The sequence below is a fragment of the Geospiza fortis genome, unplaced genomic scaffold, assembly GCF_000277835.1.
Source record: "Geospiza fortis unplaced genomic scaffold, GeoFor_1.0 scaffold608, whole genome shotgun sequence".
In the NCBI taxonomy this organism is placed as follows: Eukaryota; Metazoa; Chordata; class Aves; order Passeriformes; family Thraupidae; genus Geospiza; species Geospiza fortis.
This window is the reverse complement of record NW_005054494.1, coordinates 262,136-284,862: the sequence shown is the minus strand read 5'-3', so window position 1 is coordinate 284,862 and position 22,727 is coordinate 262,136. Positions and strand designations below refer to the sequence as shown.

The 22,727-nt window shown below is 42.4% G+C and overlaps 1 protein-coding gene across 2 annotated transcripts in view; it reads right to left on the bottom strand.

Annotated features, from left to right (window-relative positions):
- Positions 1-22,727, bottom strand: part of LOC102044202 (Kv channel-interacting protein 1) — a 177,101-nt gene that overhangs the window by 4,887 nt on the left and 149,487 nt on the right. For both annotated transcript variants that reach the window (XM_005428619.2, XM_031063315.1), the window contains 6 exons: positions 12,342-12,466; positions 6,172-6,241; positions 4,658-4,728; positions 2,914-3,021; positions 1,840-1,944; positions 1,210-1,272 (listed from right to left, as the gene is read on the bottom strand). In XM_005428619.2, coding sequence (XP_005428676.1) covers positions 1,210-1,272; positions 1,840-1,944; positions 2,914-3,021; positions 4,658-4,728; positions 6,172-6,241; positions 12,342-12,466 — 542 coding nt within the window. The remainder of the gene's footprint in view (positions 1-1,209; positions 1,273-1,839; positions 1,945-2,913; positions 3,022-4,657; positions 4,729-6,171; positions 6,242-12,341; positions 12,467-22,727) is intronic.

Below are 22,727 nucleotides of genomic sequence, written 5' to 3'. Positions count from 1 at the left end.
ATAGGTAAAGTAAAGCTGCTTCAATACTGAGACCGCCTGATCATACACACACCTACAGGCAAGTTACGAACATGCAGAATAATACACAACACAAACAATTAAATAAAATGGTGCCAAAAAAAAGCCAAACAATCAGGAGGGACCAAGAATAAAGTAACTGAGAAACATTAGCTTTCTACTATGCATCTGCTAAACAAGGACTTGGCTGCCTGAAGTCCGTGACTAAGACTTGGATGTGGCCAGAGCCTGGTTTGACACCAAAGCAGCAGAAGCCAGCCGAGCCCTCCACAGTGAGCATCTTCCCCTTGCTCAGGGACAGAAGAGCTGTCTGGCTGCAGAACTTGAAGGAATTTTCCAGGCAACATAAAGTGCACAGAAGGGCCAATATGCAATTCGGTGCACCAAAATAAACATTCCAAAAGGCAGAAGTTACCTTTTACACTATTACTGTAGTGGTCAAATATTAGAGATGTCTCAGAGTGAATATTCACACAGTCCAGGTCTAAGACAACAGACATTAGGCCAATTTCATGTTAACGCAGATGCTTCTTTGTGCCAGTGCTAAAAGTACCAACAAATCTTAACACAGCCAACCTCATATATGGAATTTGTAAGAGGGGGCTTACTTCCAAAACAGAGGAAAAATGAAAATCATTGCTACAATGACAGCATTTGCTTTTAATGTTTGACCATGAAAACATCAACTTGTTTTATAACTCAATGCTGTAATTGCAAGAATTTGAGACACTGTTGACTCTGGGCAGTTCCAGCAATGTGGTACCTGATAATGACATCTGGGGCAGCACACAGGGACAGCAGCAGACTCTCAAAGTGAAGGAAAAAAAACCAAAACCAAACCAACAAAACCCCAGAACAACCTAAGAAAGTTAAGAGCTTTCTCTATAGTTGTCTGCTTGTCAATAATCAGGGACTGCAGTCCACTTAGGAAAATAAAAGCACTGCACATGAAGACATCATCTCCCATATTCTGCCTCACCCTACCTCGCTATTGAGTCACAGGCTTCACAGGGCATCACAAACTCAGTCTTGAAGCTGTTTTGGTTTGGGTTGGTTTTTTTTTTTTTTCCACAGAGCAAAGAAAACCCAGGATCCTGAGCAGCATCTTGTTTCAAATAGAGTTTATCCAAAGGAAAGCAAATGATGTGACATGAGATAGAGCTTTCCTTGCAGTTATAACTTAGTTCTTACCTCCTGACACGATTCAATAAACTCATCTAGAGTTACAACTCCATCTTTGTTTTTATCCATTTTCTGCAAAATAAAATAATGTAAAAATTAGTTTACATTGGTAACACTATCGTTACAGTACAGTATCTTAATTGATGCAACCTGAATAAAGCTGGGCACTTAAGCTTAGCCCACAGACTAAGTGGCCAGTGGCCAGTGCTGGATTGGCCAACTGCTAAGGACTTGTTTACTCTGGGATTTAGAGCACTTTTGAGGTCATCTCTAACTGCTTTCTTGACACACACCAGAACCTCTGTCCTTATTCCATCATTTATTTATTCACTGTCTGACTGACCCACACCCACATTCCTGTCAGTCCTTAGGGCAACTGAGAGAAGCAGCACAGAAGGCCTGCAACACATGCAGAGGCTTCAGACTTACTGGACGTGGCACATCCCAAGGCAAAGGGTCAGGCTAAGAGACTTGGGAGATATCTTTGGAGCCAGGAAATCAGCAGGCATTGCAGTGCTAGGCTGAGTGGCTGCTAGGGTTTATTTTGAAATATGTAATGAGCTATAAGACTTAGCTTTACAGGAAAGTCTATCAGTGCCCAGTCTGAGTGTTAAGAAAAACCAATAAAAACCCAGGTACCTGGAAAAACACTTCTACATGCTGCCTTGGTGCATCTTCCTTGAGCACTGGATACGTGTATTTTCCCATCATATCATAAATTGCTTTTACGATATCCATCATTTCCTGCCATGGCAGCATGCCAGCACAAACACAAAAAGGAAATTAAGAGAAATGAGGGCCCATTTCTGTCTTGCACTGCCCTATTCTTCACCCTCCTTCTCCTATGACAAACCAGCACCTGGAATGCCCGTGCATGTGCATGGAGACAGATGTACCAGACACACAGACATCCTATAGAAAGAATTGCTTCCTTCTGCCCCCACAGTGCCACATGCTCCCAGTGCTCCCTCCCTTCCCCTCCCCTGGCCTGGCTCTGACACAGCAGGTGCTGGCAGCAAGGGCAGCCAACTGTGGCACCAACTCTGGCACCAACCCTGTCCCAAGGGCATCCTCCAGGGCCAGGGACCCTCACAGCTGGAACTGGTAATCTGGTCCCTCCCCATACCTTGCACAAATTGCCCCTCAGTTCCATGACTGGTGGCAGTAACTGCAAACCCAGGAATGCACAATGGGTTTGAGTGGACCAATTTGTATTTGACACATATTCAAGGTCACCATGCTCAAAATTAAGGCTTCCCATAACAGGAACAAGCAATACCAGCTAAGAGGAATGAACCAGATGACAATGCAGGATTTGGTAGTGGTGCTGCTTAGGATGACTCCCACAGTATCTCCTTGTGCAGTGGTGCTGCTTAGGATGACTCCCACAGTGCAGAAAAGCAAGCCCTTGAGCCTCAGTCACAAAGTTCTGCCACCATCACCCTCCCCTTCACAAAGCTTATGTGGCTGAGAGGCATAACCAACATTTTGCTCCTGGATAACACAATTCATTAAAGGTACCATAATATAGGAAAATATGTCTAGAAAATCATGCAATAAGACCACCATGCATTTTGCTTCCACACAGACAAATGCATGAGTCCACTCTGATTTGTGTTTAATTAGCTGCATGTATAATTAAATGTGTTCTGCAACAAAACCAAATCAACTCTCCCTTCCAAAATCAACCATATTTGTCAGGAACAGCCTTACCTCCTTGTTTATATAGCCATCTTTATTTATGTCATACAGATTAAATGTCCATCTCAGCTTTTCATGGACAGTTCCCCGTAGCAGAATGGACAGTGCCATCACAAAATCCTGGTTTGGAGCAGTGAGAGAAGTGAGAATTCTCATAACATCATTTTCTAAGTCATCCTCTTTATACAATGCCAGTCAAAAGATCTATCTTTTTAGGATGGAGCATATGCTTATCAAACTCTTTTAGCTCCCTTTTCCAAAAATGTGTCCTCTCTGACTGAACTCAATGGTTGAAGCATTCACTGAGATGTCTGGTCTTTAAGAGCACTGACAGATGCTCCAGTAGACTTTCTCCTCCCTGCTGCAAGGACCTGTCACTCAGATTGCCACCACCTGATTAAACAGCTGGACTGTGCCTGTGGAAGTAGAAGCTGATGCTTTCTTACCTCCTGACTGAGGTGCTGGCAAAGAAGGGAGAAATTCCCATCTGAGAGATAAAATCCTCTAACACAGGGAGCCCTAGATTTTGCTCTCCAGCAAAATCTGCCAGACTTGACCAGATGCGATTCCCACCACTAATTACTCAGTGTGGGACACATTATTTTAATTGGTTTTCTTTGCTTACAGTAAAGATACTGCTTCTGATAACTGTAATTTATTAATTATACTGCACGGTGGCTCAGGCACTGAGAGTAGCATAGCCACAGGGGATTTTTAGCACAGGCAGAACTTGAGGCTAACAGAGCTATACAGCTCCTGATAACTCATTTAATAGCTTTAGTCACCTCCATGAGCTCTGCATGGGGCACTGCAGCACTGCTTGGAAACCTCTGCTCCTTTTTGCCAAGCCTCTGAGGAATTTGAATTTGTTGATAAAAAAGGGGACAAAATTCTCATGTTTGACAACCAGTTAAGGGACAGATCTGCCAGAAATGAAAGGTCAGCACTTTCTAGGTTTGGAGGGTTTTTTTGTTTGTTTGTTATTTTAACAGCATTTTCCTGTTCTCAGATTGTTCAGGTTTCTGAACACCTTCAACTACTGAGGAGCTGCCCCATGCAAACCTCCCACTGCAGCCCTTGCCACAGAGATACACAGATACATATGGAAACATCCCCATTTTGCATCCAATGAACGGATACATTTCCCAGTCTTACCTGGAAATCAACAGAGGTTTTGGACATTTGACAGCAAAGGCAAGACTGCCTATGATTTGTAGTTTTATAGGAGTTTTATAGTCTTCAAAACTATGGAGTTCATCCTCCAGATGTCTATGATTTAATACATCCCTTTGCTGCACTCCTACAGCTATGGGCTGAGCATGAAGAGAGGTTGTTTGTAGCCACTGCAACAGGCCTTTTAGTTAAAGTGCGCATTTAGTTTCCAAGTACCTGAGATGCTTGTTCAAAACATCATGCAATGCATGATGTCTGCAGAAGGTACAAGATGCAAGTTTTCTGTGTCCCTCATCTCATTTCACATGGGACTCTCCTCAGCCACTCCTCTCTGTTGCATAAGCCTTTGCACTTTCTCCCTCTGATCCCAACTAGCACAATCCAGATATTTCTTTACTGACATGGAATTGCATCTGCATAAACTAAAGTGAACCAGATTTGAAAACACTGACTGGCTTTAGACTGAAACCTCTAATCTTTAATCCAACATGTCCTACTACTTTGCAATGAAGACTGGACAGAAAAGGTTAAAAACACAAAATTGAGAAAGTGGCATGGATGGAAGATGCAAAGAATCACTCACCTCAAACTTCACGGAGCCATTCTGTGCAGTGTCGAAGGCATTGAAGAGGTAATGTGCATACATGCTGGCATCTGAAAGGCACAAAGGACAGGCACTCATCATACACTGATGGTTCTAAACAAGTCATGAATTTGTTTTCCTTCTGCATGCAACTCAACCCTGACACATTGCCAGGTATTCTATGAAGCAGTAAATGTTACCATGGACTTGCAAAATCCTGGTACCCTCCGTTAAAACAGCCTTGAAACGCAAAAGATTTTATTACAGTAGAAACTATTTGGATTTTGGAGCATTACCTGAAAGAACAAGCAGGAAATTCCCACCAACCATGAGTGTCTCTGGTTCAAATGGTGGGAAACACAGCAAAAACATCGAAGAGTGAGTGCAATCTGCATCATCCTTTCTATACCTCTTCGTTTTGTGGGAGACACAGCAGAGACCCCCCCAGGAAATGCCCAGCTTCAGAAGGGTCTTGCTCCAGTTACTCGAGTTTGACCCATGGCTACTGGACAGCAATCTCACTTAGAGGTATTTTTTTGTCCTTTTGAATCCTAAACTGCTGGGTTTAGAAAATCACAACAGGAAATCATCAAGTTCATAACGAAATTTAATGCAAATGTTTTATAGATGTACCTCTTTGAGGTGCCACGGGTTGTAAAACATAAGCATAATGTGTTTTATTTTGACATTTAGTTGAAAAAACACATGCTAATGACCTTCTTTAAGTAAATGTACATGCACACATACACCCTTGCAGAAAGGTTTTTGTTCCCCAAAGACTGTGCTCTGCAGCTGCTACAGAGTAGGATCTTTTGGAAAGCCTCAAATACTTAAGCTTTTTCTAAAAAGCCACTTAAATGACTAATTTCTTTCAATTTGTCAACAGCATCCTCACAAAACATATATATATTAGAATATATAGATTCTTGATGTTTTTAAAAGGCAAGAACATGTATTATTTGAGAGATTTAATACAATACCTTAATATGCCCATTAATGACATGGTCCTGTCTTAGTCACATAAACACCAAAAATGATCATTTCAGGTATCCAGGAGTTTCCTTATCAACCAAAAACTGCTTTAAGAATTTTAAGGAGGTTTTGATTAATTTTCAGGCCAAAAAGAAGTCTGAGACCCTCCTGTGCTAGACACTACATGCCCAGCAGTTCAACAGCAGGGAAGCAGAGACACACGGAGGGGAAGCAATTCCACTTTCTGCCAACAGAAAGTCAGAACAGAACAAAACATCAACCCCCAGTTTCTATTTTGGACCTGGGGAATGCAGAGCTGACATTGAGAAGCAATCTTTATGGGGGGGGTTTCTATGTGAAATAACTGTTCAAAGGCCTAAAATTTTATTACCTTGATGTTTGTGTTTCTGTCTAAAACCCCTCAAAGCTTCAGCTTGATTCCCATTTCTCGCACAGATGATCTGCAGCAGCTTTGCAGCCAGCTGGCAGTAGGCAATGTTAAGGCTTCAAGAATCCTGACAAGCACAAAGCACTCCACTTACCTCCATGAGGAAAAAACTGTGCATAGATCTGTTTAAATGTTTCTTCATTAACAACCCCACTAGGACATTCCTGTTGGAAAACAAAAGGAAAAAAAGAGAGAAAGAGAACCAAGAAAAACACAGGTTTGTAAAGGTTCATTTGCAAAACTCTACAAGCCCAAAGAGAGCAATGAAACAAATCACCTTCCTGTTCTCAGAGTGTTTTGCATGCACAGGCTGTGCAGCTGGAGAAATTAAAGTAATTCAGATTGCAGTTTCATCCTAAGCATCTCACAAAGCTGGCTCACCATTATTAACATTTCTAACTGTGTTTTCAGCAGTTTCATTGCTGTTTTTTAATCCTCAGCAGCAGACTGTGGCCAGGTGAACAATCCACAGCACACTAGTAAGTCCTTACAAACAAACCTCAATAATAAATACACCTCCACCAGCTCAGTGCTGCTGTAACACACATTACAGAGCCTTAGGCACTGCTACCTAACCATGTGATGTTTTCAGTTAGAGAAAATACTTCCCAGTTGATGGCATTATTCCTCAAATTTGCCTATCAACCAATTTTGAAAATTAAACCAGAGCAAACCAATAAAATAACCAGATCACTCTGCCTTTTTCAAAGAGCACAGAATTACAGACACAGAAAAGTCAGCTTCCTCCCACACTCTGAGCCACTGATCAGTAGAGACCCTGGGGTCTGTGTCCTGCTGCAGCACCGATCCCACTCAGCCATTTAATTCCCCAAGCTCTCATCAGGGAGGGAGGAGGGAGCAAGAGTCCCTGCTGGTAGGAGGTGCTGGAGATGGATTCTCTGAGCAGGCTAACTCTCTCTCACAAAACTCACACAACTGGCGCGTGTGGCCAGGCTTCATGCTTATACTGAGCTGGAGGGCACACTTGGGATCAAGAAAGTTCCTCTGTTCCTGGCACTATACTCACTCCATGCATCCTTCTCTGTGTCAGGCTGTGATCCCTGCCTCACTTTAACACAGGTGCTTCAGCCAGGAACTTCACAAAATATAAATAACTGTTTGCACAAGGAACTACCAACTTTCCATTCTTGGCACCTGACCCTTACTACCTTGCCTGAGAGTCCTGAACTGCTGTTTAGACAGAGACAGCAAACAGTCAATCAGACAACTTTTCTGTGTGCCACTTGTGATTTTGTAGGCTGCAAGGTTTCTAGTTAGATGACTATTCTCAAACTGTTTCAAATCTCCTCATAAAACATCTGTTGCCTGGTTTCCTTATCACAAGAAAAGTGGTTACTTTTTCATCTGTAAAGCAGAAATCATCAAAGGAAGATAATTAAATAGAAGCTAACAGCTACCATAAGAGATTCTCCCAAATATTTCCTAAACATACATGTTTTCTGAAGCTTATAAGCTAACATGCATTAAATAAATAATCTGATATTTATTTATGATATCTTTTAATCGTTGATCAGGCTCAGAACCATATCCACAGCCATTCTTGGGTAGCAGTGTTCTCCTTGGTCACTGAACTGCTGTTACTACAAGATTGCACAGGGCCCTTGCAGAGTACTTCACTAAACTGTCATTCTTTTTAAAACCAAGCCTGGCACAATTGGCCCATCCTTTCCAGCACAGTGCTATGCCAAGATTTATTTCCTTCTCTCCTTGTGATAAGACAAATGTTGCATTCTCTATGAACCACAACTTCACCTGCTGAAAGATGGTTTGTAGTTGAGGGACTGATCATTCTTTTCTCTATGTTTCCCACAAGTGCAGAGTCCCTGAGGTCCCTTCCTCCTGTTTATTACCAGAGATGTGCACGTGGCTGCTGGTGCTGCCTGTGCTCTCTCACAGGGGCAAGGGCTACCCTGGCAGTTGGGCCATTGGGCCTGCTTAATTATCTGAATTTCTACGTGATCCTTATTGCTTCTGATGCTCCATCTGGAAGCCAAATGAAAGTTTGCATCACAGCTCTAGGAGTGCTGGGGAGAGGCAGTGCTGACATTGATCAGCCCATTTAGCTCTCTATAACTGGCTTGCTTTCAGACACATATGCTACTACCAATTTATTTGCAGTTAATTGATCACAATTTTTGTTTTATAAGAACCAAATAATGCTCCAGAGGCTTCATTAGTGCTATAGTACTACTTAATTCTGCTGACTCAAAAGAAATCTCTCTTGTGACACAGAGCAGGTGAGCTTAGTGGCAATTAAAATTCCACTGAAGTTAATAAAGATTCACTCATTCAAGAAAAAATCCTTGTCAGTAAGAAGAACACAGTCCTTCACTGTAGTATTCATAAGGCTTTCCTTTGATAGCAGGGCTTTAGGTTAACCCTTCTCATTTCCTTAAACTAATAATTTTTTAAAAATGCCAAACAGTGAACTTTTTTTTTTGTATTGTCATCAAGCACAGAACAAATCCCTCATTTTCCCAGGACTGACTATCAAGCTCTGGCAGCACAAGCTGTGCATCTGAACTTACCCTCTTCTTTTAAATCACTATACCACAAAGGAGCTGAATCCATGTATAAACCAAACACACCAACCCACAAAACCAAAAGGAAAATAAAACGTAAATAAAGCAGTTGCATTTTTCCTCTGCTGGAATCAGAAATAAACTTCACTGATTGCTTTCAGAGATGTGCAAGGCAGAGATGCAGGGACCACAGGGGAGCAAAGCATGCCCTGCCTTTCAGACCCTCCTGAGTTCAGCTGGCCAGAACATGAGCATGAGTACCCAGGGCCATGTTTTGCTAAATTAGAGGTAGTAAGTTAGCTGACCACAGACAAAGGCACAATCCAGATTTGCATCTCTAAGCACTCATACATTCCATGTAGTTCGTTGCTCTATGTTCTCCCACTTTGGAGATGTTTTGGGGATTATTAAAGTATGAGAACATTTCTCCCTAGCTAAAGTACTGCTCTCTTTAACCTCCGTAATCCTGCTTTTTTTACAATTACATCTCATACTACCCTATGTTACAGATTTGCTAAAATACACACACTAAAGCAAGGTAAGGATGTCTCCAGCAGCCCCTCAGTCATTTGGGTTGTCTGTTTCCTGATTCAGTATTAAGAAATTATCCCTTGCAGCTAACAAGCATTTCCCCTAAGAGACAAACTCCCCCACTGAGCAAAAAAACTCACAAAACCTCCAGTTCTTTTAAATCCATGTATTTGATTCCAAAGAATGCAAGCCATGAAACATGGCCTAAGTGGAAGATCCTGAATTACCAAGCTCAAATCTCTGTATAGTTGGCCACTTCATTAGACATCAATTTATCAATTTTAATAATAAAAATACTTCCTTGCTCTCCTCCCTGCAAGTCCATGACTGGCCACCAAACTTTACTCCTCTGGGGGGCAGAAACTCTCTTCTAATTCCAGCCTATGCCTATTCACAGCCATTCTGTTCCTGTGCCAATATTGCTTTTTAGCTCAAACAATTCTGGTGCTTTTGTAGACAGAAGATGTCACACTTTCTTTTGTTAAGTTGTACCAAGGCAAGACCCACCAAAGGCTCTGATGGGTTTGCCTGTAACCTTGCTTTTTTAGAGTCCCAACCAAAGAGATGGGACCAAACACCTCAGGTTAGTCTGGCTTCAGTTCTACCATAGCTGACAGAGAGGTGCAAAGGAGACCATTCACATAATGCAGAATCCTGTGGGCAGAGGCAACTGCTAGATAAATGTGAACTGTTGGTCCTGCAACCAAGAGATGCTGGAGGGTGGCACCCTCTCACAACTGGAAAAGCCAGCTGAAGGCAAAGAGAGGGAACATTTGGGCAGGCAGCAGTGATACAGGCCTGGTTAGCATGCTCAGCTTCTCTGGAGATGAATTTATTGGCATCCTCTATCACTGTGGGGCAAAACCACCAGACCAGACTAGTGACCCCCTGGGTAAAGACTGAGATAATTTGGAGGGGGGGTGGGAACAGAATTCAGAGACACAGCAAGAACAGGTTTAAAGGTACTGAGAATTAGGACCCTGGTCAGACAAGCACTAGTCCAGAGGCCAGCCCAGGCTGTGCTGAGCTGCCTTTGGTGGAACATCATCTCTGCTCCTGTGCACCAAATCCTCTGCAGCCAGGACCTCCATCCCTCTGTCCCCTACACAAGTTCCTGCAAATTGCTCTGTGATTATCCAGGTATTGCCTTGTGATTGAACAGGACCTGTGCAATAATTACTGAGACCAAGCAGCAAGTATAAGCCAGGGAGGAAAATTACTGTATTCCCACAGGGATTTTGAATCTCCAGATGGCACTGTAACATCATCCCAAGGAACAGACTGTTTGCTACAATAGCAAATACAGTAACAGATGAGCCAGTTTGCCTCTTGAGCATAATTACCCACCCCACTGAAACCAGGATTTGCAGGCTACCAGTGTTAAAGCTGTACTTTCATGTCAATTTAAGCCTTACATATGAAACTTTGTGTATATTGTATGCAGATCAGCTGGATAAAACCAGCCTGCTTTGTCCTAATATTCTGATATAAACCAAGACCTTGCCATCACTGGCAATTAATACCAAGACCTTCAGCGATATCCTAGGCTTAGGTCACAAGTTAAATGCCCTTGTCTGCCACTATTGCCCTGGGAGGTAATGCCTCTGTAGTGCAAAGTGCTAGCAGAACTAGAAAAGGCAGGGGGTAAATGTCCTGTGTGCTGAGAGTGCTCCAGGTCTGCCTCACGGGTTTGCATCTGCAGTTGCAAATCCCCCCAGCACAGAGCAGAGCTCTCCCACACAGGATTCCCACCCGCCAGTGATACAGAAGGCACGGTAGAGATCTTAGCAAAACTGGGTTTAACCTCACTCTGTAAGCAGTCATGTCATATCAAGGTGTTAACCTGCCAAGTTCTGTCTCAAAAGCCGTGTGATTTCCTGCTGGCTGGCAAAAGCATAAAGAGACACCAGTGTTCAGTTAGGCAACTTCACACATGAAATGACCTCCTGTGTGCAGCAAAGCTCCAGAAATATGCCACACACACTAACAAAAATACAGAAAGCTGAGCTGTGCTTTGGCCCACTTAGGTGAGCAGAGAAAAAAAGGGTGAAACCACCACACTCCTTGGAAAAGTCAAATATACACTGGAAATGTGATTTCAAAAGTCTGTCAAAAATAAAGGCCCTTCTCAAAGTCCCGCAGGTTCCTCAGAACTGCCTGTATTTAAGGTAGCCCAGCTTTCTTTTGACAAGTTTTTACCCAATAGACTTGACTGAGAAACTACAGCATTTTGCTGCAATGGTTTCTAAATGCTGCCACTGTCCTGCAAGAGAATATAAAAACCATTCTGTGTTTATTGAGCCAGTTTGATTCTGACCTGTTAATCATCATTAAAACATCGGCTGGCACAAACCACCTGGGTGACTAAATCCTGACCCTCAGGCAAACATGTAATGAGTACTCATTCTTCAAGGTCCATAAAGCATCTGCTCCATGTAGCCTCAACATTCCCCATCCATTTCTCCTGATTGTGAGGAGCCCCTGAGAGGCAGCAGCAGAGCCAGGCTGAGGCTTGGGAGCTGCAGACTCTGGGCTCCCAGGGAGCCTGGCTGGAACGGTGGCTCACAAGGCTGGGCACGGAGCTGCTCTGCACACCCAGTCACACCAGCTGGCACTGCTGCCTGCTTGCCCAGATATCTGCAGCCTCTCTCTGATCTCCTCGGTCTTAACACACATTCAGTTTTTGGCTTCTCTTTATGCCACCCCAGCCTTATTCCCTACTTATGCAGGACCTTAAAATCCTAAAGTGCTCTTCTACAAGAGCAAGATTTCTGCAGCTAGAGAAGGGATGAAATGTCCATCCTGGGCACATAATCACAAGTGAACAGTACCACTTATATCTGAACATGAGGAGATGAAAGCAAGGTTTAAATAAGTAGCCATATAAACATTTTCAGGTTATCTTCAAGTACTGGCACAGCTGAGGAAATTGAAGTGTGCTTGCTGACATTTGGGGAACAAGTTTAATGAGACCATTATGTGCTGAATATTCATCCAAACCCAGTTTTAGGCAGATTGCAGTGTCATAAATATTAGATGGAGAGGCAGATTGTGCTAATTTTCTGTGGTAAGGGAAATCTTATACAAAACTACTAATGCTTAGCAGGGGAATAATACAAAATCAAGCTGAGCAGTTGAGGCTGGTGAGGACATACATATTAGACTCTGTTCATTGCAGTACTGTTCTTACATTTTTAAATCCTCTGTAAAGAACTTGAAGTTCTCTTTTAGTGAAATTGGTTTGTGCTTCAAGCTGTTCCAGTCCCTCGGGTCTATGGCACACTGTCGTCATTTCTAATTCATCTTCAATTTTATCTGAAAGAGAAGACAGGAAAATATTTATTTTGGTTGTTACCCTTGCTCTTTTAACATGATGGATAGGACAGTCTGGAGTTCAAGAGCAACAGATCAAAAAGAAACCACCAACAGAACTGATCTGTGTAACTGTTTTTAACCTCTTGAAAGCAAAATAAAAGCCACAGGAGTAAGGCAATAGCTCACATTTCTTCCTGGGCTGCCAATTAGCTGCCCATTCACAGAGCCAAAACGGTGGTGAGAGCAGCAGGGCGGCAGCAGACAACATTGCTCCAAAAGCAGCCACAGGCATTTCATACCTAAATATTGAGACAGCGTGGAGGAATGGCACTTCTAAAGTACTGGCTTTGGCTTTCTAGCTGTGCAAATATACCAGGGAGAGCAGACATGCTCAGGCATATCAGACAACGACCGTATACGGGGGTTAAACACCGAGAGAATCTCCTCTGTGTGCTAACCAAAAAGCTTGCTCTAGAGACATTGAAGGTCACTTTAGTCCTAGGAGAAATTAAAATTTTGTCCACAGTTGCAGAATCTGGAATTAATTCAGCCTGAATTTAGAAGGACTTTTTGGAGAAAGAGATAAAAATGAAAAACACTTCTATGCATTTTATTCAAGAGAGTGCTCTTCTGCAAGGAAGAAAGATACTATCACACCCTGATTTACCATAACCTCACTTCATTTTTGATGCATGTTTTCCCCTGCCAAGCCCATCCCCCAGCAGTGTATGCAATGCCCAAATACATAGATATTTAGTGTCTATCAGTTTGAGATTCTCTAAACTTCAAAGACCAGATCCAGCCTTCAGCTGACGTGAAAATCCAATCCACACCCAAAAGTTGCTTGGCATAAAAGCAAACACTCCCCTTATTGTCAAAAACTGCACAATTCATATCTTGTAAAAACATTTTAGGTTATTTGGCTCAAGCATAATATAGTAATTTCTGTTGCAAGCCAACAATTTAAATCGAAATTTGCAAGGAAATAGAGTTACTCCGAATGGAGGAAAGGTATAAATTCAGAGCAGACTAGCTTAGTGAAAGAACAGAACAGACCAGCCCAAAGGTGTATTTTCATAAGCTAATTAATTTTGCAGAGATACACACACACATACATATACACATATTAAATTGACCATTATTAAGGGGGGCACATGTCAGTAAATGCTAATGTTTAATTAACATTGGCTCATTTTGTCAGTATTAAGAAACTGGTTCAAAATATTGGTGACTTCAGCCATCCTCTTAATCCACCACATCTGCAACATCACAGTCAGCATTTGTAGGCTGGCACAGATAAAATGTGTTCGTAAATCCTGTTCTGAATGTCCCTTGCACAGCAGGGAAAAAGGTGAGAGGCTGTAACAGCAAGGAACAGGAGCAGAGTATCAGCTGTTCATGAAGAAAAAGGGACTCAAGGCTGCCAAGGGGCCAAAAGAAGCCTGAAGTACACAGCTTCCCCACACAAAGGGACAATGAAGAGTCTAGAAATTACAACTCCTGTTAGAAGAAAGGAAATGTAAAAGGATGTCTGCTACAGGAAAAAGTAATTTGAAATAAGGGGGGAAAGCCATTTTCTTTGCAAGAGAATTAATGACACAAAACAAAGGAATGCAGAAGCTGTCAAGAGAGAAAATTGTGGGGAAGAAATTCTTTAAAATGAGGGATGAGAAATGAGTGGTTGAAAAAAGGAGAGAAAAATCCACCTCAATAGTCCTCACCCTCCACAAAGATTTGGGTTTTTTGTTATTTGTCTCCTTTCAGCGCTTGCTCTCAAGTCAGCTCCTTTCAACCTGTTTCTTCCACCTATACATTAACCACAGAAACTTCAGTGGCAAACCAGGAGATTGGCATTTCCTCCTCTGCCCTCACTTTTTATCACGGGCATTGTATTTCCTTTTATTTGCATTTTCATTATCATCCTGGCTCAGTCCCTCCAGCTCTTCAGAGGTGTCACTGTATGAAATATGAGCTCTTGCATTTATTACAACTACAGTTTTATTAAACTGAAGTTCACTGAGGGTGGTGAGTGCAAGCAGAAGTGTATATACATAAACACATGCAAATTTAAACTTCTGATAGGAATGATGTTAAGATATTTTATCTAATACCACATTCTTCCTCAGTTTTGCCTTGTTTACAGTTTTCTCCTAAGATATTTAACTGTAGGAAACAACCTTGCTGCTGTTTTAAAGTTAATTTTCTTCTTCAATTCATCGATGCATGAACAGACCTTGGGACCAACTGCAAGCACAGTGAGGGGTGAGTGTGGTCACCTCTCCAGCTCAGTGACGCCTGTACCTGCCTGGTTCTTACAGCATCCTCATCCTTTCCAAGCTGGCAGGACATCCCTGTGCTGCTGATGGAGACACACACTCAGGGGCTGGACACCATCCAGCTGCTCAGTGAGAGCTTGAACCTTAGCAAAGCTGCTTTTTTTTTTGGCGGGAGGGGGGGTGGTCTCCGTGTTCACTACTCAGGGGGAAGCAGTAACAGTAACTAATGCAGAAGGCTTCTTCTGCTTACAGGTACTGATAAATGGTAATTTATTCTTTTTCTGTTTTTATTTCCAACACTTGTTGAAATCATCCCAGGATGAATCCCTTCCACACCAGACAGCTGCAGTGAGTTTTGTCCTAGGCTGAGGATTGTTTAGCTGGTACAGAGCATTCACTTAGTGTTTTCCTTACAATGTGTTTTAAAATGGAAGAGTGGGATGTAGTATTTCTTGAGTTCGGATTTATTTCTGCCCATATTTTTGTGGCTGCTTCAATAGCAGGGTATGAGGTCTGCATCTGGTAGAATCACCTGTGGTAATCTTACTCCACTGTAGGCCCAGGTTAAAATAATCACTTAGATTTGTATTTTTTGTGCAAAATAGCATCTGTATTTGCTTAGCCCATAGGATATGCACATTTCCTTTCATACCGGAAACCAAACAGTGACTTCACTTTACAAAGAAAAATAATCTTGACACACTTGCAAGTACATACATATTTTAGATTGCTGCTAATGAAAGATACTTTTTTCATTTCACTGTTCCTTGCTCAAGAGCAGAGAGTGAATTTTCCTTAAGGAAAATCAGCGTTTAAACAGAATACACTTTAGAAGTTTCTTAATGATGCTTGCTTTATTCATCCTTTCATATTTGTTCCAATTTTACCTTTTGTTATCTTTAATTTGGGAAGTTCCACACTCTAAGTGCCTGCAAATGGCCCTGCACTTCAGACAACGGTTTGCATTGGAAGGGACCTTAAAGATCATCTAGTTCCAATCCCCTGCCACAGGCCAGGACACCTTCCCCCAGCCCAAAGCCAATTTGTGCTCCATAAAACAATGGTGTGTTATTCCCCAGCTGCTGCCTCGGCTCCGGGACTGAGCAGCCGCCATCCTGAGCCTGCCCATCCTTGCTGGTGCCTGCAGCTGCCCCTGCACCCGGACCATGCCCAGGGCTGGTTTGCTGCTCCACACGCTCTGGGGAAACAAGCATCAAACAGCACCTAACATCTTCCTCAGGTGCAATCCTGTAGCATTTCCAGCCCACGTCCTGCCAAAAGAGCAACAGTGAAGCCTCATACAGTGCTGGGTTGGCCAAGGACAACCCAGAGCCTAACACAGTTTAAAGGGTGTAAATGATGACTTTAATAAAGACGTAAATGACGCTGTCCCCTGCATCTGAAGGCTGCAAGGTGAAAATGCAGAACACCAGTCTCCATGGTTCATGGGAAGACCTTGAAAACAAGTTGCTTATAATAAATTCACTTGCTGTTAAGGAAAACAGTCAAGGCCTAAAGTGCAGTTAATGCGCCCAGTGTTAATTGTAAAACTGACAGGCGCTAGATGAAATGGGTAATTTTACAAATACAGCTGAAGGGGATTAAATTATGTTCAAGAATTATTAGACTGTATCTTACTTTTATTAAAAAAAAACAGCTATATTTTAGGAGCAAGGACCTGAAGAAAAAATTAACTCTAGTTTACCCACGTTATACTTGAAATTCATCTCCAGACAGAATGTACTCTTGGGCAGGTCGTGCAGAAAACAGGTCTTCCCCGTGGGAGATCAATTGCAAATATTTGGAAATTTCACGAGGAAAAATAACTCAAGGCCTGAGTGTATAAGTGCTCATTGGGGCAGGAGCTGGGCGAGAGCTTTGGGGTGTCCCTGGGACCCTGAGCCTCCCGATCCCCGGCCCCGCTGTCCGGCAGCAGCCCATTCCTGGGCTGTGCCATGGGCTCGCCCCGGGCACCGTGGCAGCCTCGAGGCACATCCCGCACACCCCGCAGCCGCGCAGGGACAGCGGCGGGCGCCCCCACCCAGCTGTGATCCTGAAAAAGGGGCAAGGAAAATCTGCTCATGGCAAACAGCAGTTAAAAAGTGGAACAGAGTTACCTACTGATGTATCAAATAGTAAACACAATTAAAGTTGAACATCCATTATTATTATTTACAATAATTATTAAGATTATACTGCCTGGCTGGAGAGATCAGTTTCCAAAAAGGACTCTCTCCAGGCAATAAACCAAAAAGAGAGTGTTGTCTCCTTATCCAATCCCTTTTTTCTGATAAGACTTTTTGACTCCTTCCGGTCTATTTTGAGTTAAATTTGATGGCCCTTGTGGGTCTCTTCCAAGCCAGAATATTCTGTGATTTTCACCACTAAACCAGCGACATCAAATTAATTTCACAAACAGCCAAGCTTAGCAGGCTGGTTCTGCCTGTGTGAACCTGCAACACCACCACTTGCTGAGAGAATATACCTGAAAACCCAACAGTGTATAAAATTCTAAGATAAAAATAGCTAATAATAACAAATATAATTAGTAAAAAATTGATTTTTTTTAGATTTCTTGCCTAATCCTTACAATGATCTGTTCACAAGGTATAAATACTGTCCTCTGCCTCTCCTTTAATTAGTTTCACAGCTGTACACAGGGATGCAAAATCAACATTATTCTCCAGAAAAGGAGGCACCAGAATTTTGAGGTACCTCCCAAATGTTTTTTTGGCACACAGCTAAGATCAGGTACCATGGCTTGAACATTAAATATACAATGTCAAATTTGAATTCAGATGTTTCGCAGACACTGTATGAAGTTCCCCTGTCATTAGAACTGTTTCTGTTGTGACCATTCCCAGAGAAGGAGGCTGCAACATGCCCTTGCAGTGCACACAAAGGATATGCAGGCAGGAGCCACTGGCCTTAAACCGGTTTCCCCAGGTGGGAAATGCAGGTTGAGCTGGAACCAAGGCAGGATTATGATTCCAAAGCAGCAAGGGAAAAGAAAAACCATGATGCATCAAACATGATGCTTTTTTAGAAGAACTATCAGAAACTCTTCAGAGCACACTTCATTAAATAGTCGTAAGAGACTTCTGAATTATGAATTAGGTAAGTAAAACTATTTTTTTTTCCTTTTATGGAATAGGTAATTTATCAAAAGAAAACTCTGATGAGCCCAGAAAATGCATTACAAATGAACTTACTATCTCTGTGAATTATTGTTGTCAATGTTTTTTTTTTTCATTAAAAAGCAAATCAGACACTTCAAGTCCTTGATTTATGACTGCACCAATTCCCATTTAGACTGGTTTGCTCTAGCTTTGAGTTAGGAAACAGGTTTTGGAAGAACAATAATCAATGAATATATATAATAGAGTGAAATCAAGCAATCAAAAATATTAATTAGTTCAGTGCCTAATTCAAGTACCTTTTATCCCTGAGTTATCATGGGGAAAATAGACCTGTGTATTTACATTCATGCAGGTTTTAACTACAATGTAAAACCTAAGGGTTTTCCCCCATTAGAGGCACCTTTTTTGAGCAGGCAGGATTACACACACTTGGCACTGGCTGCAGACTTGACAAGAGAACATATAAAAACATTCAGAAAAAGGTGAACAGGTAGAGAGTTTGGCACAGAGAAGGTGAACAGGTACTCAGTTTGGCACAAACACAAATTAAACCACATAAACTCCTTGTAAGGGCACTCTCAATCATGTACAGTGTTTAAGGGCACAATTGCAGCGGATCACAAAGCTGTAGCCTCCCCTGAGATTTTAGTTTGTATTGGGACTTTTCACCTGGAGACAGAGAACTTGTGCCTCTAAGTGTGTGTGCATTCCCTTTCCACTGAGGGCCTGGCCTGTGCCCTCCCCAAGGCGCCCTGAGCCGGGGGACACCAAATGCAGATCTGGGGAGATGCAGGAGCATCCTGCAGGAGCAACCTGTCCCCAGGCAGGGACAGCCCGAGCACTCTTTCAAATTTTATTCGTCGCAAATGTTCACGTGACTGTGATAGATACAGAAGCCATCTCCCCCCTGCACCATGTTTGTGGTCAGTTTGTCAAAGTCTACTGACAGCACAGCAGCTCTTTGCAGCTTTCTCTCTCTCAAGTTACCCAGTTACATAAAATTTTACTTCTTCACTGGGAATTACTCAGCAAATGAGCAGAGCTGTAATACACCCATGCTCATAACCTACACTGGAATTCTGCACAACACCAATTTCATGCTAAGAATCTTTAAAAAACAATTAGCTGTTTTTTCTACTTCGACCTTAAATGTCAATTTATGATCAGTTTGTTTGGAATTTGTTGTTGTTGTTTTTTAAATGAAGCTTTGGTTAGGGTTTTTAAAACAGAAATATTTATTTTCCCAAGCTGTAAACATGTGGGTTTGCTCACATTTATTAAGGAAATTTGTGTGTGTGTGTTAGCATTCCTGTCCCAGATTGCAAGGCAAGATGTATTCTATTTGCCATCTGTATGGCAGTTGTCTTCTGTTAAATGGGCAGTTTTCTTTATCTCTTCCACACCCAATCCTTCCTCGAGGGGGGGTGGGAACATCTGCTGATAATAGGCCGTTGAATGTCACTGCATGGCTGATAAGAACTACAGCATTCCATTGGGAGATGCTCCAGTCAGAGGGCGGAGCCAAGCATTGCTACCCAGATATAATCTGGAGATTCTGGAACACCAGCATGGTTTATCTCTACTGCATTTCCTGGGGGAACACCTGCCTCTTCCACTGGATCTTCAGAGGAAGACTACACCTTTCTACAGGATCCTTATTCCAATGGAACCACACCAGGACTGCAGCCAATTCCAATTGGACTGCTACCAAGACCCCGTCCAACAGGGTGTCAGGTTGTGTTGTGATTCTGTCAGTGTTGTTTTGGTTTACTGCTTGTTTATTCTATATCTTTTTATTTTCTTCCCTAATAAAGAACTGTTATTTCCTGCTCCCATATTTTTGCCTGAGAGCCCCTTAATTTAAAATTTATAGCAATTCAGAGGGAGGGGGTTTACATTTTCCATTTCAGGGGAGGCTTCTGCCTTCCTTAGCAGACTCCTGTCTTTCCAAACCAAGACAACTGTCTTTCAGAAACAGCAGTGTATGAAACAGAACTTGCCACAGAAATATAAAGCAACAGTGGCAGTGTGAATGTGGAAGCAATTTTCCTCTTAGAAAGGGTGGACCACTGCATTATGGCAATTCACCTGTGTAAAGACTAGAAAAAGAACAAATTGGTTTGGTCCAGTCAGAATTGAGGACAGAAACACCACCATAAATGAGCACTCTGCATATCCCATCCAAATGAGCTAGTACTTCCCAGAAGACCACTTTTCCCACTTCACAGAACTGTTCAAGTTGAACAGATTGCTCCAAAATGTGAAGCATAATCAAGCAGAACACAAGTACCAATTAAGCTCTATTTGCACAGAAGAAACTGCAAAAAAAGTATCATTCCAATACAGATCCAGATGTTTCAGTAAGAGAAAATGTCCTTAAATGTGTGTGGTGCTGTGAGCAAGCTCTCTGCTGACACATGGTGCACGCCCGGCGGGCTGGGGACAGCTCAGGGCCACCCGCCGGGCACAGACTGCTCTGGAGATGTGCTTGTATGGGCAGCACCCTCACTTCGGGCATTTCAACAGATCCTGATCTCGGGCAACCAATAGTGCCTGGATGTCTTCGTAACAACATTTATGTCCCGGTTTTTGGTTCCCAAGAAGCAGAACCAGAAGGGAGGCTTCAGGACATTAAGATAAAAGGACAGTGCCTGAACCCCACTACTGTCGATGTTCCATTAAGTACAGACTACACACTTCCTGACTCAGATAAAGCTGCTTTTGGTACCTGTACTCAGATTCTCCTCCCATAGATTATTTTGAATGCAGAATAACTCAGGTACTGATACATACAGAAACACACTGCTGCCCAGGGTGAGAGCATTTGCTTGCTGAAACTTTTCATCCAAATAAATGTCAGTTCCTGATGGCAATTAAAAAAAAATAGAAAACCTCATCCAATACACTATATTCTTTGGCATTAGCAAAATTCCAGTGTGAAAGCAGCAAGTTGTTTCAAGATTTCCAACAGTTTCTTACAGGGAATTCCTTTTCTCTTTCCCGAGGGCCATACCTAGCTTGTGGTAAGGTTTCAGCCAACTGCTTCCCCATCCTTCACCCCTGGGGTTATTCCCTCAGGAAGGGAGTGAGTGGTCAGAGGGGCGTGAATTGTTCGCCTGTCCTGCACACTCTGCTATCAGCATTGTTGTTGTTACTGTTTGTTTTCTTATTTCATTGCTATTTCTAGTGAACTGTTCTTATCTCAACCCATTATCTTTACCTTTCTGTCTCCAATTCTCTTCTCCATCCAACTGGAGGGGGAGAGAGAAAGTGAATGAGGGGCACATGGTCTGAGGTGTTTCACTGGCAGCCTCAGAGCAGGGGTGAAACTGAGAGCCCCTGTGTGACAGTAATCAGTGGGGTTCTTGGATGAGAGGAGAGACAAGAATGTTGACTCCATGTTCAGAAGGCTTGATTTATTATTTTATGATATATATATCACATTATAACTAACTAAAAAGAAATAGAAGGAAAAGTTTCCTCTCAGAAGAGTAGCTAAGAATAGAATACCAAAGAATGATAACAAAAGGAGCTGTCTTGGACTCTGTCCAAGAGGGCTCAGCCTTGACTGTCCATTAACTATAAACATCCAAGATGGGCCAATCAAGAATCCACCTGATGCATTCCACAGCAGCAGAAAACCATTGTTTACATTGTGTTGCTGAAACCTCTCAACATATCAGCAGGCAAAAATCCTAAGAAAGAATTTTCACAAAAGATGTCTGCGACATCCCTGAACTCCTGTGCAAGAGCCAAATCACCAGCTAGCTGCTCCAGCCAGGCAGCAAAGCAAACAGGCAGGGAGCTGAAAGCCCAGCAGACAAGACAGAAGAGTTTCAGGAAACAGGCAGTATCTTAACAATTTCCTAAACTTGGCCCAGTTAGTGGTGCTAGGAAACATACAACTTTGTTCCTGTGGCAGAAGGTTATCTGGGACAAGCACAAAACTTCCTTCCATTTTTCTGTCCTTATTCTGCTTCTCCTGGAAGGCCAATAGGGACAACCACTGTAAGACACTCTACTAGGACATAAATGCAACCAACTATACACTTGGTGAGTTGCCGTGAAGCCAAAATATTTAGTTATTTAAAACTTTAACATTCTCTGGATTAGACTATTTAGATTCTACTATTCTGTCTAAGGATCTTTCTGCTTCCAAAACTCAGTAAATCTCTAACTAGGAAAGGAAGGCTGTGATGTTAGACCCCAGGCTGGGGTCCGGCTTAGATCAGTCCCCTAAAAGCATTGGCAAATTCAGAGATCTGGTCTGTTTTCGAAATACCACCAACAGAGAGTAATTTGAGACTAATAAACACCAATGCTTGTAAACACCAGAGGTGTTCTGGCTGACAATGTTTGAGGACTTCTGCGGGCAGAAAACAAATACACAATTAAGAACATGACCAATGCCAGAACACAGCTTATTAAATTTTTATGCTGACTCTGATTACTTTCATTTAGCAGCACAGATGTTAAACCAGAATGAGGAGACAGAGTGCCCATGAGTACTGGGAAATGGCTGGCAATACGAGCAAGATTTGGAAAAGAGTCATTAGAGCAGATGTTGCACACATGTGCGCTGATCGCTCTTACAAGTCAGTTGATTTTAAAGAAGCCACAAAAACATTTGACTATATCAGATTTCATAATTCTGATTGTTTCATTCTGTTTTAAGGAAGTCACGTAGCAGCTCTAATGCAATCCATAGGAGTGTCGTGGTTTGGAATGGGAGGAAATTCAGGGAAGTGATGCAAAGCTTTTTGTGTAACTGACGGTCTGTGGAACCACTGAGAAGCTGGACATGCCTCTGTGAAAGATGCGTGTTAAAGACAAAAAAAGCCAAGA